General features: G+C 47.0%; 4 protein-coding genes across 4 annotated transcripts in view; 3 read left to right on the plus strand and 1 right to left on the minus strand.

The window, feature by feature from the left end:
• The window catches only part of T265_08256 (hypothetical protein), a gene marked incomplete at both ends in the record, with an annotated part of 8,894 nt that extends 3,512 nt beyond the window's left edge, over positions 1 to 5,382 (minus strand). Inside the window, one exon of the mRNA XM_009174004.1 lies at positions 5,294 to 5,382. Coding sequence (XP_009172268.1) covers positions 5,294 to 5,382 — 89 coding nt within the window. The remainder of the gene's footprint in view (positions 1 to 5,293) is intronic.
• T265_08257 (hypothetical protein) overlaps positions 1 to 14,864 on the plus strand; it is a gene marked incomplete at both ends in the record, with an annotated part of 17,269 nt that extends 2,405 nt beyond the window's left edge. Inside the window, 6 exons of the mRNA XM_009174005.1 lie at positions 1,811 to 2,510; positions 3,792 to 3,931; positions 4,065 to 4,232; positions 9,217 to 9,478; positions 12,067 to 12,262; positions 14,399 to 14,864. Coding sequence (XP_009172269.1) covers positions 1,811 to 2,510; positions 3,792 to 3,931; positions 4,065 to 4,232; positions 9,217 to 9,478; positions 12,067 to 12,262; positions 14,399 to 14,864 — 1,932 coding nt within the window. The remainder of the gene's footprint in view (positions 1 to 1,810; positions 2,511 to 3,791; positions 3,932 to 4,064; positions 4,233 to 9,216; positions 9,479 to 12,066; positions 12,263 to 14,398) is intronic.
• Positions 1,736 to 15,111, plus strand: T265_08258 (hypothetical protein; the record flags this gene model as incomplete). Its single annotated transcript, XM_009174006.1, has 3 exons — positions 1,736 to 2,510; positions 12,067 to 12,262; positions 14,399 to 15,111. 3 exons carry the CDS (start codon positions 1,736 to 1,738, stop codon positions 14,862 to 14,864), a joined length of 1,437 nt encoding a protein of 478 aa, XP_009172270.1.
• Positions 15,112 to 15,432: 321 nt separating this feature from the next.
• On the plus strand, positions 15,433 to 15,639 carry T265_08259 (hypothetical protein; the record flags this gene model as incomplete). Its single annotated transcript, XM_009174007.1, has 1 exon — positions 15,433 to 15,639. One exon carries the CDS (start codon positions 15,433 to 15,435, stop codon positions 15,637 to 15,639), a length of 207 nt encoding a protein of 68 aa, XP_009172271.1.
• Between the last annotated feature and the right edge of the window lie 1,145 nt (positions 15,640 to 16,784).

Consider the following 16,784-nt stretch of genomic DNA (forward strand, 5'->3'; position numbering starts at 1 on the left):
ATCATCGCCATCATCATACTCGTCGTCTTATTGTGAAGAAAAGAATAAGGGTGGATGGGGGAGTGACTTAGTGCTAGCTGAACACAATCATTCCGAGGTGCCTACACCTCCAGACATTCACTCAGATTATCTGGATAGAAACTGACAACAAGACCGCCACTGACATCGGGTGGCAGCCATATCTTGCAGTGTCTCCAACCAGATACAGTGAGGATCACGCGGTCCCCATCCCGAAAGGCGAGTAGCACCGACAGCACCCAAGCGTTTCGTGATCTCCTTCATACTCCTCTGCCAAGTCAGGGGTTGGTCACCTCTCTGTTTATGCCACTCTGAGCTGGGCATGGAAAACAGCACTCTCTTCGAGAAACAATGGTTCGGCATACGCAACACATGTCCCAACCAACGTAGCTTCTGTGCTGGACAGATTCTTCAATGGAAGTACCCGTTCCACAACCGAAAACACGCTTTCGAACTGCCTCGTTACGGATTCGTCGACATCAACCCACACGAGCTGTGGTTCTGAGACAACGATTGTCGAACATCTGAAGACGTCTCAGTTCCGCTGCTCGAATAGTCTCACAGCTTTGCTATCCACAGGTTTCATTCAAAATGACGAAAGTATCATCTTCACATTGAATCCAAAGTCTGGATGGTTGGGGGAAGAACCGTTCTAGTTTTTTTTATTGGCCCCTTCGGCGATGCGTCACGATACTGACAGTACCACAAAAGTTTCTTTTTATTTCTTGGTATACTCAAAGTAGTTAGCACTACAAAGATCAGATTGACATATTTGGTGGGTTTGTCATTGATTAATATGGATGGTTTGTGTCGGTTCTAGAGATTGGAGGTTTTCATCTCCTCCATAATTTTTTCTAACCTGTTTGCTGGGGTTCCCGGTACTGTCGTGTGTACCTTGATAGGATTCTTCTGAATGCGCTTTCTTGGTCTGGAAAGAAACCAAGCTGTCCCGCAGCCCTTTTGTGAAGGGTAGCCGGCGGTGTTGCTAGTAGTTAGACAGCGGTACAGTGCACAAACAGCCCGAGTTCAACGTTCGGTCTATTATCCACTGTCATTAAATCCAGTCTTTCAGAAGTAATTGAGTTGGTCCGTCATGGTCCTCAGTTATCTGTGTTGATACTGAAGAATTCAACCTTGAAATCGCGTAGAAGCATCGTCGAATGTATATCAGTCCAGAGCGCAGTTTGAAATGTTTTTTTTGGTAAAGCCCTTGCATTGTTTGACATACTGCTGGAAATTACGTGAGAATTGCACACCCCTATGAACCACTAAGCCCGGACGTTCAACTTAACGGGATACACACCAGTGCGCACGCGTAAAAAATTCAGTTTCACACCCTGTAACAGTTGCAGCAATCTGTCCCTAAATGGAATTCCGTGAAATCCACTCATCCCCTGCGACTGTTCAGGAGTAGAGGTTTTCGTGATGTTGATTACAAAGCTGGACTCCTAGGATGGATCGACTCAGCACCCACGTCATTCGATGTATTTGCTTGAACTGCAAACTTCATCACCCTATGGGAGAGCGTGGAGTAGGTTGGGCGCACGTCCCACATGCGATTGGCTACCTGAACTGACTTTCTATGCCATTGGTGCGCTATGACAAATGACCGACGGACCGACGAGGGTTTCAGCCAATCAGAAACATGCAGCGTTAGACGTTCACTTAAGGCACGCGGATGCGAACTGATCGACTGACATTCGACCAGACGTGAACGATGGCACTGAACGTCTCGGCTGTCGCTGTCCCACCAAACACGAGTGGTATTTTGTCTCCACCTTCCAACTTGCAGTATATGTCCCCCACATCAATAAAGCCGTTGCCGCTTCCAGTAAACTTATCAGCTGATACGGACGGCGGCGTCAAGTATAACGACTACTCTGTTGCTCAGGTATTTTTTCAAACGCTTCACTACACGATGGGCCGATCGTCTGGTTACACCAATTTTCAGGACTTAACCGGACTGGCAGAACTGTATCAAGCCTATATGTGCCAAATGTGTCCACGTTCGGATGCTCCATCGTCTGAGAAGAATGGAACTGACCCATCAACTTTATTGCGGCCCAACTTAGTAACCACTCAGGGCATTTCAGATACACACACCAGCCTCACTGCTCCCGTGACACTGGTTCCTTCCATTCCGTTTGGATCACCTTTTTTTCCGCATACAGCACACACCGGGCCGGTTGTGGACAATTTCCTCACACCCTACTTCCCCCAGTCTGTCACCGCTCCATCGACAACCGTGAAAACCAGTGAATACGAAAACTGTACAGCCACGGATAGCCATACGGGAAAATTCCCCGAACCGATCTGGACAGGACTTGAATACTATTCTTCAACTCCACCGACTCCATCTATGTCTTCCAGTTCTCCTGTTGGACACAACGCTTCGGGCAACACGTATCCGGTGACAAAGCCACCCTACTCGTACATTGCGCTAATCGCCATGGCAATCAAGTACGCTCCCGGAAGGAAGATCACACTCAATGGTAAGTAGTCTACGTTGTAATTCAGATATTCCTAAACGACTCATGACGCTTATGGTCTCACGAGAATATAGCTCCTGTAGCTTTGCGCATCGTTTGTTACCACAGCCTCTGGTGGCCGCCCAGGTTATCCGAACCGCAATCTCATACTGACCTTCGGTTTCCTGTAGTTTAACCCAGGAAAAGTGCTATCGTGCAACCTATCATGCAACCAGGTCAGACCTTCTTAGTCGAAGAGTCACGGCTCACTACACTGATGTAACTTCATTGTCCCCCTCCACCAAACTAGTGTGACTGGACGTTCGAGCAACAGCGAATGGATAAGTGGTATGGTCGTTAACTAACGTCCCCAGTCACAAAATACAGCAAAATCTGAAGGTAGTGGTATGAAACCTTCGAACTGCAGACTATTAAACTTATACGGATAACTTCTTTTGCTTGTTTGCATTGGACCCTCTCCCACTACTCACAGGCTTGTGGGATAGTCGCAGAGATGGTTAGAGTGCGAATTTACTGACCGGAAGGTCCGAACCAGGCCTCTGAGTTTCGGCTTGCCCTGTCTAGGCCTGGGCAGCATGGTCGTATCCTCCCCCCCCCTCGTGCTTCCTGCTGGTGGCATGACAGCCAAGCACCGAAAGGTTGTTGCAGCTGAACAATATTTATTACTCATTTTAGACCGATCATTCACGTGATTGAAGGATCAACCTCGTTGACTGTCTACGCTTATGAACTATCGTGATGAATTAAAATCGGGTGCTCTAATTTATTCACCTAATGAGGCCTTGCAAGACTCGAACGTGCCGGCAACTGGCAGTCAATCAACCACATTCTTTTGATGTTTACAAACAGTATCAATGCAACACTAATCGTTGCTTTTGTCCGAGACATGTGTGACAGCTGGCCTTAATGAGATTCTTTCTTAGCTTGCCAGATCACTGGAAATCCTAGTTTGCAACTAAAAACACATGAGCTCATTAGCATTGTTATGACAGCTGAATTTGAATCACAGACAGTTTTGTTGGCACGAACCGTGATGATCCGGGACACGATTAACTGGCTAATGCATGCTACTTGTGTGATACTGCGGGCGAGTCTTACTACCGACATCTTCGGTTCCACGAGGTTCATGAGTTATAATAATCAATCTACTGATAATATAGCTGGAACACCTGTTTGGCCATCCGAAGGAAACATGCGGTTGCTCAAGTCTAAACAGAGGCAGTCGAGACGCAGAGCTTGGGTTCGAATCCCGGATCTTCCGATTAGCCACTGAGTTATCTTAAGCTCTACTTCGCTTTGCGTCTGTTGGACGATACACCATGGCGCGTTCACGAAAGTTGGGTTGGTTTATCATCGATGGCTTGAGCAGTGGTTCGCGCGCCGGTCGGCCTTCCGCTCCATCCTCACTGGAAAGGCTTGGCCAGGTAAAAAAGGAACAATAACTACCAAAGATGTGTCTGTGAAACCCAACTGAACAACTCACTGGTTAATATAACGCTTTTTGGTTAAAATGCTAGCTAACCGACCGGAAGGTTCGTGACTTGAACCGAACCTCAGCATCTCTCCTACTCCTGTCTTGACTTGGGCAACCTGGCAGTATCCCATTCCTCGTGGCTCCTGGTGGCATGGCAGCTAGGCACAGAAAGGTTGTTACCGTTGAACGATTCTTTAAAGATTGTTAACTATAACCATGGTAGGAAAAACACCAGGCTTCTGATTGTCGTGGTGTATAAATCCTGTTACAGTGCTGCCTAACGGGTAGTGCTTTTTTCATAAGCGAGAAGGGACAAACTCGTGACCTAAATCTGCTAAAATTCCTGTCTTCATCTTTTACCCCTTGTCATCCAAAAGGCCGTCTTCTTGGTAATCTCTAAGTTTCCGCCTCACCGTTTTTACTCACTTCGCCATGTGACTCGTTTACCATAATTGGAATACATCTGTTGCTGACGAGTCGGAAACCCCCTTTGTCTGGAGCAGCAACAGTCTGTCTCCCTGTCCGGGAGTTCTAGGTAGCAATTCTAGATGGTGCGAGATGCTTTTTTACCTTTGTTCTGAGAAGAACAGTTCGATAACTGGTTTATCCTAAGAGACTAGTGTTCAGCAAGCAGGAGCGTCGAAGCTGGCCTGCAGTTTCAGTTTTAAAAGGGATGGACTGTGGTTTTAACCGGTTCTTTCACCTGCTTGTACCGGATATGATCGCAGGTGATGTGAAGAATCTTCAGGTTGTGACCACTGATGCTTCGGCTACCCACCACGCGTGCAGAAAGACCGTCTACCGAGACAGGTGCTTCCCTCAGGTTGGCAAAACTGTAGGGTGAACAAGCAATGACTTGGTAGAAAGGTGTGAAGATGACCAAGAGTTTGGGTGCTGTTATACTGCCATGGATCATCCATGATAGGGTCTCCTTGACCCTCTGCTCTTGCCTGCAGACATTACAAGAAATGGCGACCGATCGAAATCACTGGCGTTCTTTTCTTTCCAGATTGTCTGATTGAGGGTTGGACGTATTAGGCACCTCAGAATGCTTATGATAAGTGAGCACCAGACTGCTCCCTTACCCGCCATTTTCTCTTATCCTCGCTCTAAGTCTTTGTGTGATTGACTAAGCTTTGTGATTGTACGGCCTTGAAGCATCAGTGTCAACACGGATATTGCTGTCTCTGATTGGGATCCAGCACTTCTGTACCGGTCGGTTTTCTCTAAAACCACACTTGTTGAGTTACAGATAGCACAGTGGTTAAAACGCGGGAACGTTCGTAGTTCGAACCCAACTCCGGTCACTTACCTACTCGTGTCTGGTCTCGGACCACCGGGTGGCATCCCAGCCTTCTTGCTTCTTTCGAGTGGCATGGCTGCTCGACACCGGAAGGGCATTACAGTTGTGGTTTTACACACATCGGCCCTGATCTGATTTGTCGTCATCACTGTCACCACTCGAGAGCGGTTTTAACACCATCCACTAGCGGCGTCCTGTCACAGCGGCAAGTTGCAACGCAGAATCGGCAGAAGTATTCCTCCCATCGTCAGCAGGGTCATACCAGCCTGCTTCGCCCGCGTTTTTGACTGTGCCACAGCACACCGTCCTTACACCGTTGCCCTTCACCCCACTCAAACCTCTTTCGTTACATAGTTTAGTGTACATCGCCTTGCCACTAGTTGTTCGGTTCTTTTGTCGATTGTGTTAGCTAATTTCACCCGCCACAACCACCTGATAACCCGAGCACCGCTTCACACCCACCTCGTATCGGGATATGTAACTGACTGTTTCTGGATTTTCGAAACATCGAGTGTTCACCTGAATCAGCGAGTGCACTTGCGCTCTCGTTCCGTACTCGTTGGAGCACGTGGCTTCGCAGCGGTCACACCGGTGTCTTATGTAGGCTAAATAACAATTCAACGCGGTCTTCCGACGCCGGAAGCATTGTGAATTCACATTCGTTTTGGCCTATTCATAGAAGCACTTGGGTTTTGGAAACGGTGGTTGAAATACAATGCTGGGCTAATCTGGTTCTCAGGGCTCATGAAATTTGAAAAGTGGGAACTGATCACCATCATGGTAGAATTAAAATCGAAAAGACCGATGTCTAGCACAGATGTCAACATCAAACGTGGCGAGCGAAAGAACGCGTATACAGCCTCGGAATTTTAATCCCGGTGGCTGTTTGAAATAGACAGAACAGGGTAGCTTTTGAGAAACGGCCTTCCGCATCAGAAGAGTTGGGTAGCCCACCATCAGTTGGTTGAGTTAAGGCGGCCGGTTCCCGAATTTCCCCCATAGAACTTCTATAAAACGAGACTACTGAGACTTGAGCTTCTCACGCGGTACTATCCAGTTTAACCAGTTGCACGTGCCGGACAACACACGTTTGTTTCCTGAATGGGGTAGCTGCTTCACCGGCAGCCCACTGAAGAGTTTCTATGGTCGACAGGTGCCTCATAGCGATGGAGGTTCGGTAGAATGGAGAGCAACAGATTTTCAGGTCTCAGTCTCCATTATAACTAATGTCTGTACAACTGGCATACCTGAGACGCTTTTGAGACATGGCGTTTTTGACAAATGTCTCGAGAAAATCCCTGAAGTAACAAGTAAAAATCGCTAGGGTCCCTCGAAGTTAATTCAGTGTCCTGAGATGTTTCCACTAGAGCCTAAACATACCCTGTGTCATCGTAACTTAGCAAGGGTTCCAACGAAGACATCCTAAGAATTGCACTGGAAAGTTTTATGCAGTTTTAGTCGCATCGTTTGGTAAAATCGTATCTTGAACTTGTATGTTACACAACGTTCTCCAAAATTAGTGGCAATTTAGACCAAACTATCCAGTAGCTCGAATCCGAAAGTCGATTGATTCTTCTGGCACCATTTTACTGAATAAAGGCGAGCCTGCCATGAATGAAATCAACAAGTAACTTGAGTAACGTCAAAACCAGTGGTCCCCCTATCCGGGAGCTGAAAAGACCGCTAGATCTGAGTAAATCCTCGATCCCATCTTTGCAAACAGTTGATTCTATCTTTCCCACTGCTCCTCAGATCTGTTGACCAAGCTATCGATCGAACTGCCTTGTCAACTATTGTCTATTTGTCTATTTGAAGCATACCCTAGGTGGTTCTTGTCCAACGACCCGACTGTGTAAACAACAACAAAATGCCCTCTGCTTGGTTTTCTGAAGGAGGTGAAGCAAAGCGGACGCATAATTTTTTACTAAAAAAAATAAACGTTCTCCGATCAGCTCCAAGTTGGTGGAGCCGTATATTTTTAGCTTGTTGAATAGTCGTTTCGCAACCTTTCAATCGAACGTTCAATTGGCGTTGTGTGCGTTCGCTGCACAACGCAACAATTCAGGGTACCCAAAAACAATAGAGAAACAGTTATTGGTGCTCATTGTTTATTCATGAGTTGACATTGTGAACTGAGTATGATGACTTTAATAGTTGGTCGGTCTTGGCAAAGAATGGAGGCAACATTGGGAGAGGCAGAAAGATCCTGTCCTAGCACACATCCGTTGCTGACCCGTATCGATTTTATCGATTGGGTGAGTCCAGAGCCTAAATGGCATCATTTTTGTTGATAGCGCCTACCACCACCCCATCATACTCATTCTACGATAGTTTACAAATATGTGTGTTATGTGTTTTGATGAGCTGCACAGCTATGCCACACACACACACACACGCGCGCGCGCAGGTACACAAACCATGAGTGTTTATGCCCGCCTAGTCCTCTCGGTCTTCCGTGGCGGCTGACTGGGTGAATGAGCTCTTGCGTTTGTGTAAACAGAGGCGCGCACGTTTTGTTCAATGTGTATAATACAGTGGACGAGTAGTAGTAGTGTTATGATGCGGTCGGTATGTAAGGAAGGAACGAAGGTGGGTAGACAGCAGGTAGACAGCTGAACCTTCGATCTAACAAACAACAAGTATCAACACTTGATGGGTGCGGTGATGTGTCTGTGTTGGTCGGTCGGTCGGTCGGTTGGCGGGTTGGTTGCGAGCCTGTCTGCCGCTTGTGTACACTATGCATTTTTTATCACGTTCGGGTCGCTTTTGTTTACATTTCATGGCGTGCTCACAACCCGCCCACCAATGTTGCCGTCACTAACACACCACGCCACACTACACCGCATCATCATCATCATCGTGATCACCATCACCATCATCATCACCACTGGTGTGTTCCACTGCTGGTAAACAAAACTTGGCGCTGTGTGTTGTTCTTCAGCTCCCACGGACGACAGCATTGTCTTTGACCATTACCGGTCTCTCTCAATGTGTTCCGACCAGCCGACCGCAAAGGCAGGTGCGTGAGGATGAGTGTGCAGGCGAGCGCTGACCAAGAGGGCTGACAATACCCGCACAAAGACCAGATAGATTATACATCCAAACGCCCGTGTGTGTGTGTGTGTGTGTGTGTGTGTGTGACAGACGGCGAGGCATGTTTGTACATGTTGTTTTGTTTGCTGACTTGCTGAATTTGACGTATTTTTTCAGCTAACTGGTTTATTTATACGCTTGTTTTTTGTTTGTTGTTTGTGCGCCTAGTTAGTTTGCTTGTTGTTGCCTTTTATGCCTGCTTGACGATATGCCTTGTTTACTCAAGACCCTCTCTCGTTCACTCGCTCTGTTTGTTTGTTTGCTGTGTACATCGTGGCTGTCCAGCTTGTTGGTTGCGATGACGCTTGTCTGAACTAACCTCTCTCTCTCTGATAAGACAAGAAAATGTCTGGAAAATAAAACAAGAAAAATATTTTACCACAGGTGTTCAATGACAGTTGTAGAATGTGACAAGGTAGATAATGATAGCATGAAATTTGAACTTTTACTGGACTAGCTAGACAATGTGTCTGATATTTTAATCCCTGTCCAGTCTGATTTGTTCTTTCGACGTGAAAAAGGCAACCGTGAAATCAGGGTTGGGACGGAACCTCATGTCAAGTTTTGGAATTTTGAGCACAGGCTACGCTGGAACACAATGAAAACGTTTGGTAGCCTCACTGTGTTGTTCTGACTGTTTGGACGAGTGACTGCTGATCCAACCAAGGAGTTTCAACGGGTCGGACGGTAGTACCAGAGTGAGTTGATTATCACTCATTCAGTGGAGGACAGCCTTCCGATATCCGAGCTTTTAATGAAGTGATAGTTACACAGGAGTTTAAATTACATCACTGTTTGTCGGGGATGCTTTGTTAGGGATGCTTTCTTGATTAAATCAGAGCGGAACTCGCTACTCTGGTAATGCACCAGTCGTGACAACTCGTTGGCTGCCTCAAGCAGCTCTGATTTCGGGGGCGAGATGGACCGAGTGGTTAGAGCGCGAATTTACTGACCGGAAGGTCCGTGGTTCCAAACCGACCTCCACCTCTCGACTTCCCCTGTCTAGGTTTGGGCAACCTGGCAGTATCCCAGCGCTCGTGTCTCATTCGTGTGTCATGGCAGCTAGGCACCGAAAGGGTGCTACAGCTCGACGATTCCGTAGTATGCAAGCATGACTAGCCAAAGCTTCATCTGCAGAATTCTGAACCCTCTGTTATATCACGTGACCTTGAAGCAGATCACACTTTGAATTTTGCCCTGGTATTATTGACAGCAGTGATATTCATTCGTTGAGGTACTGTATGATACCGAACGAAATCGGCCATTAAAGCAACCCAATTAAATAATGTCGTATTCACCGAAGCTAAGCATCAATTCCAAGGGAACCCAGTACGTGTAAACACTGGTCAGTCAACGTTCTAAATGACTGAAGGATTAGATGAATCGATATCAGGCCAGCGACCAAGCATCACATCTGAAAGAATGCTGCTGTCAGTTTCTACCAACTTTGGTGGTGGAGTTCCCAACCCCCCTTTGTCTCTTTTCTCTGGTCTTACTCAATGACCATTGGAGCATCCACTGATTTTTTGCCTCAGACGACCAGCTGTGTGTCCACCGGAATACCTGAACACAGAGTAAGCCACAAAATGACCGGACTTTCCGGCAATCACGTGACCGATATGTATTCAGGCAAATACGCGGGTGATTCTGGAGTGTGGAACGCAGTCTGCCTAACAACTTCACCGATGGTATTTTGCGTGAGCTTTCCCCACTGAGATTTAGAAAACATACGCAATGGGATAAAGGAAAGGAACCTTGTAGAAAGTCGGTTTGCCTAACCAACCTACGAAAAGGGGACACTGACTGTGGATATCATTTTTTCTATCGGATTCTCCTCGTTTCGACTACCGAAATTCAACTTGAATCCGAATAAGAAGCTGGATGATAGTAGTCTCGCGGTTTTCGGGACGGTGTTACGGCTGGTACAAGTAAATTCAGTTCACATTCGGTTCTGTCTAGCTAGGAGTATTATGAAGTTTTCTGTGGAGATTTCGTCCTGTAAGTGAAGCCAATCTATACTGAAAAGCCAAAAAGCCGAGAAGCACTGTACAGCTGTTTCATCCTTATTGGGAATCATCAGAAGTGCTCATCTCACGAAACTCCTCAGAGTCTCGAACCCGCGACCTCCCGGCTAGTAGTTTGAACACTTAACCGTTCGGCCACGAGTGGCTGATCAGCAGTGTGATTAACTCGCACTTAGACAGGGTATAGCGCCGCTCATCCTTCAATCACAGGATCCACATCACGTGGTCACACGTGTTGACTGGCTCCTCGAGCAACGGCTTCTCAGATGGAAGCTTCACTCATCGAGTGGAGTTTATTCTTCCACTGAGGACAGTTCCATGTCCGATTTCTGTCTGGGGATCCTGAACTAGCTGAGCTCGTCTCAAAAATTGAATGTTGGACGCAGGACAACACTGATTTTTGAGTCAGTCAAACAAGTAGTCATTCCGTTAATAGTCTAGTAAAACATGTGATACCTGGATCATTGGTTGATGGTTCACATCCATGTCTGGCTGATTGCTCGGCCACAGGGAGTAAATTCACCACATTTCCGAACCGATTACCTCTTGTAGTATATCCGATAGTACATTGTTCAGCTGTAGCACCCTTTCGGTGCTTAACTGCCATGGCACCCGAAGGAAGCCCGAGGACTGGGATACTGTCAGGTCGCCCAAGCCTAGACAGAGGAAGTCAAGAGGCAGAGGTCGGGTTCGAACCACGGACATTCTGGTCAGTAAATTCGCGCTCTAACCACTTGGACCATCTCGCCCCTCGATAGCACATGAAAGAACACCTGTAAATTTGGGGTAGTGAATTTTGTGGTTTGGATTGTTTCGGACGGGTCGGTCGTTTCAAGCGCATCCAGTGACAGCCACCGTATTCACACAGGCGATCCAAGATGTTCCTCACTTTTACCACTCTATTCGCTCCCAGCAACAAAGCGGAATGTAGCTGTTCATGATTGTACTGAGGACAACTTCCGTCTAAACGTCCCCCGGTTATTGTTCCACGCCTACTTGTTTACGCTGTTTTGTCTCCATCTTGTCGTTAGGCCCCAAGTTTGTGTCAGTAGTGGCAATTCTTCCCCCATTTAACTAAGGTACCAGCCCCACCGAAGAATCTATGCCGCCTAGATTGTACCTCGAAATGCGCGTTTTGGGCGCAGGTTGAATCATTCCTCAGTTATATCAAAGCGTTGCATGCTCTTTTGCTATACAGTTTGACTTGAGTTCACTGGCTGAGGAATAAAAATCCTCGCTACCCCATTATTTCAAATGCACTTTGTTTAGTTAACGTACTAGCTGATCGATTTTCGTTGACCACATACAACTGACAAAACAAACTGGTTGAACCGATTCGTTTGCTTTTCTTTTTGTTGGCCGCAATGATTTTGGCCCGTCTCTTCAATCAATATACGCCAAAATCAATCATCCTCGCTAGCAGTCTTTCCTGATAATCGAATGGGTGAGTATTACTCATCTTCACGACTGGCAAGACTTTGACAGTTTATGTGAACTGCTCAACTTCGTTCGTCTTTCTGTCAAGCACTTCGAAGCATACATTTATCGACTTTGTTGCCAGCTAAGAGATTTGAATTTCCGTTACTACTTTCGTCTCCCTAACTGATCGATACCACTTACTGCCTGTGAACTGACGTGCTCATTTTAAATTTCTTGTACTTTCAGGTATCTATCGATTTATCATGGAGAATTTCCCATATTATCGTGATAACCGACAGGGCTGGCAAAATTCAATTCGACACAACCTTAGCCTCAACGACTGTTTTGTCAAACTCCCAAGAGACAAGAGTCGCCCGGGCAAGGGTAACTACTGGACCCTGTCAACAAATGCTGACGAGATGTTTGAACACGGAAACTACAGGTGAATATGCATTTTTTTTTAAATCTTCGTAACTATCTAACGGGAAGCAACCATGTTATCAGAGAGGCAACCGTCGACTCACGAACCGCATGTATGATGTGTTTTTCAGTTAGCAACGCGGTATACTTCTCCTTTGAGCGCTAACCCCCCGCCACAATTACTTACCTATGAAGGCTCGAGAAGGTTCATTGGTTAAGGCACAAACTTATTGACTGGAAGGTGCATGGTTCTCGACTGCTCGCGTTTCAAATTTAGGAAACCTGACAGTGTCAGGTTCTTCCTTCGGGTGGGTTGGAGCTTGGAACCGCGTTTCAAATTTAGGAAACCTGACAGTGTCAGGTGCTTCCTTCGGGTGGCGTGGCAGCTGGGCACCGAAAGGGTGTCACAGCCGAGTAACTATTATCGTTATTCCTATTGTTCTTATTGTTAGTGGCGGACAGAATATGAAATGGCAGAAGGGAATGATGTAAGGAAAAGTTTGACCATTGTCCATGATGGGGTATAGGTGACCCTCACCCTTGAGCTTGACTGGAGACACCGAACAACGCGGTGGCGTCCAGGTGGTTAGTTACCATCCAGACCGAGGTTGGGAGCTGAAAGCCCAGCCCCAGGCCCCCATCTCGGCTCAACTTGTCTTCTTTCTCATTGTAAAGCTTCGAATAAATCGATAATGTTGTACGCTAGTGAAGCAACACTGTACTGTCAGTGATCATGATGGTAAGAACACCACTCGCACTCTAGCTCTGCCAGAAAACAGTTACTCGGAAGAACTACATTTCCTTTGAGTTACACTGAAAACCTGGGGCACCGGAGTGTTCTCCGAACTAGACATCCGTTGAAGGCGACTGGTGGCAAAGAGACAGGCTCCACGTACAAATTTCAAAACCGTATGTGTTATTATGCTCACGAATGCACCACAAAGCAGGTAGACTCACAAGTGCCTCTTGGTTCTAACCGATTGACCAACTTGAGCACTATGGAACCGATTAGCATTTCTGCATCCATGTGATGCTACTCACCAAACAGTCGATAATGCTAAACACCGTTTGTGTACGATGTTTTATAATAGAAGAAAAAGTGTGGGTGTGGGCGAGATGCACTATAGATTGAATCAAAACATTTCGGTCGCATAAACACGCGACAATTGACCGTTTTTTTCTTTCTACCGATGTGCATCCACCTCATATGTTGTTAAGTTTCGGCTACTGACTGATGAAATTTGGAAACGATGGGCTGCTTTATTTAACAGAATCCGTCAATGAGACTGATGTGTTAGCCAATCACGTGTTTTGGGCAGACCGGATCATGCTTCCTTTATTCTGCCGTTGTCTTTTCGATTATCCATTTTCGGCAACTTTATTATCATTATCAACTTTAAGAACCGCGTACTTGTCGTACAGTGGTTGTAGCTGCCACAGCTCTCCGTCCACCCATGTTTTGGGGAGGTGGGGTAGATAGCTGCGCATTGGAGGCGGGAGCTCATAGATTGGTGCTCAAATACAGCACTGCCAATTGGGGAGATTGAGAAGGGAGCTATGCACTGAAGGCAATAGCTTGGATGCATGAACGCCATTGCGGTCGCGACTGGGTCATGTCTGACAATGTCTGTAGTCTTTGATGTGGCCCGTCTCGGAGTCCCTATCCAGGGAGACGGCAGTGACCAGCGCGGCTGAGTTTGCTGGTACCGACTTTTATCCTGGGACCAGCGTAACCTCTTGTACGTAGCATTTGATTTGACCTACAGATGCATGGCAATGGTATATGCTTGGAAGTTAGTTGACTAATGAGGACTTGGAGGCGTCGGGAGGGAGCGGCAAGTTCCATGGCATTGGTATACAAAATCGGATTTATGACAGCACGACCAAATTCACTGCACTTTGCTTTTCAATCATACGGTTGCAGTCTTGCGTAGAATCCACTACGCATTAGGAGTGACTTCGTAACTTGTATGCTGAAGCGGTCTATATCTTTTGGCGGCAGGCGCTCTCGTGGTTCAGACTACTACCCGAGCTTGCTTGACTCTGATCTGATTAGTGCAACACATTCCCAAATCACCCTAAGCTTAGCTGCACCTGACTGGTAATCATGCGAGTTAGTCTGTCCTTGCTACCCCCCCCTCATGCTCTTGACTTATAGACGTCGAAAACGCCGAACCAAAGCCAACCTTTCTCAAATCTCCATGACAACCACCAGGAGTAAACCGGGCCTTCCTGACCCGAGAAAACACAGAAGTAGCGAAAGCCCGCTGAAAAGAGCGAAACTCGAGGACAGAAATGAAGGTCTCATCCGTTCCAACCCAACAGTCTTCCCACCACTACCTTATTCAGACACCATGCGGTTAGCACATCGCGTGACTTTGAGTCCACCATTCCAAGGATGTATGCTCACCTGTTCAATGACCGAGCACTCGGCACACAGCATTCCATCCCAACACAGCATAGTTGGCCTGGATAATTCCAGTCCCCAGCTGGAAGAGCTACCGCTAGAGTTGACAAGGTCCAGCCAGACTATCCACCAGTCCAGACCCTCAACAAAGCCTTCCAGCCTCAAGAGTCATTCGGGATTCAACATTGAAGATCTGATTGGATCACCCAAACCGTGAATATTTGGACACTGTTGGATCTCAACACAAAGGAACTGTGATCTGTACTATAAACCAACCCTCCCCCCACGTCCCTGCAGTTTATTGGTCTTTCTGGCAATCTGCCTCACCCACCCGTCCTGTTTTTCCTAGCTGTACCAACAGAATTTCCCACATGTTTTTTGGCTCCTTTTGAACAGACTTGTGACTCTCAGCAAAAAAGAGGTGAAATGTTTACACTATAAAACAAGTATAAAAAACGATCAAGTCCAACGCCACAGTGTATGTTTTTCACTATACCGATCTATTGTAACTCGTCCGCCTTTCGACAACCGTGACAGCATTGTGTGACTACGTTCCCCCGGGTACCGTGCATCTTCAGGTCCAATTGAGGATGAGATATACGCCTTCTCCCGGTTGGAGTACGTGAAAGGCTGTGGGTTGCTGCGGGATTTGCAGTATTCGCCTGTAGGTGGTCGCCTGTAGTAACAGGTTGGGGCCGAGAACGCGAATTTAATGACCGGAAAGTCCGTGGTTCGAACCCGACCTCTGCCTGTCGACTTCTAGGTTGGGCAACCCGACCTGTTCAATGACCGAGCACTCGGCACACAGCATTCCATCCCAACACAGCATAGTTGGCCTGGATAATTCCAGTCCCCAGCTGGAAGAGCTACCGCTAGAGTTGACAAGGTCCAGCCAGACTATCCACCAGTCCAGACCCTCAACAAAGCCTTCCAGCCTCAAGAGTCATTCGGGATTCAACATTGAAGATCTGATTGGATCACCCAAACCGTGAATATTTGGACACTGTTGGATCTCAACACAAAGGAACTGTGATCTGTACTATAAACCAACCCTCCCCCCACGTCCCTGCAGTTTATTGGTCTTTCTGGCAATCTGCCTCACCCACCCGTCCTGTTTTTCCTAGCTGTACCAACAGAATTTCCCACATGTTTTTGGCTCCTTTTGAACAGACTTGTGACTCTCAGCAAAAAAGAGGTGAAATGTTTACACTATAAAACAAGTATAAAAAACAATCAAGTCCAACGCCACAGTGTATGTTTTTCACTATACCGATCTATTGTAACTCGTCCGCCTTTCGACAACCGTGACAGCATTGTGTGACTACGTTCCCCCGGGTACCGTGCATCTTCAGGTCCAATTGAGGATGAGATATACGCCTTCTCCCGGTTGGAGTACGTGAAAGGCTGTGGGTTGCTGCGGGATTTGCAGTATTCGCCTGTAGGTGGTCGCCTGTAGTAACAGGTTGGGGCCGAGAACGCGAATTTAATGACCGGAAAGTCCGTGGTTCGAACCCGACCTCTGCCTGTCGACTTCTAGGCTTGGGCAACCCGACAGTATCCCAGCCCTCGTGCTTCCTTCTGGTGGCGTGGTAGCTAGGCACCGGAAGGGTGCTACAGCTGAACGATTTTTTTGATTAGTACACACATGAAGAGATGCTGCTTGGGGTTTTCTTTAATCCGAGTTAATGAAGCGACCATAGAACGGAGATGAGTTTCACCTACAATCGTTGCCCTTGAGTTTTGACTTGACCCTACCCTACTAGAGTCTCCGGAGAGCCGAAAAAACCTTCAAGATGGGGTAATACGCTAACGCAACCACTCGGAAAGCTTAGTTTTCACGGGAGACTCATCTGAATCCTGTAATACTCGTTTGTGGTGTTTTTCAACTGAATGCGGAGCGCAAAAACGGTTTCATGGCTCAGTTATTATGATATTCAAAGGTTTCTCAAAACGCTTCAGCACAATCAGTCTCTCCATCAGACAGGGTTTTCGCCAAATTTAGGGTCCAGTTGAACCCCGATTGAACATCACAAACAAGAGATTCCGTTCCGCTACACATGAGTCTCCCGTGAAAACCAAACTGGTATGCAGATGAGCGTACTTGTTGAATTGCAGTGCAGTTTGGGTTCGAGTAGTC

Source organism: Opisthorchis viverrini, assembly GCF_000715545.1.
Source record: "Opisthorchis viverrini unplaced genomic scaffold opera_v5_210, whole genome shotgun sequence".
NCBI lineage: Eukaryota > Metazoa > Platyhelminthes > Trematoda > Opisthorchiida > Opisthorchiidae > Opisthorchis > Opisthorchis viverrini.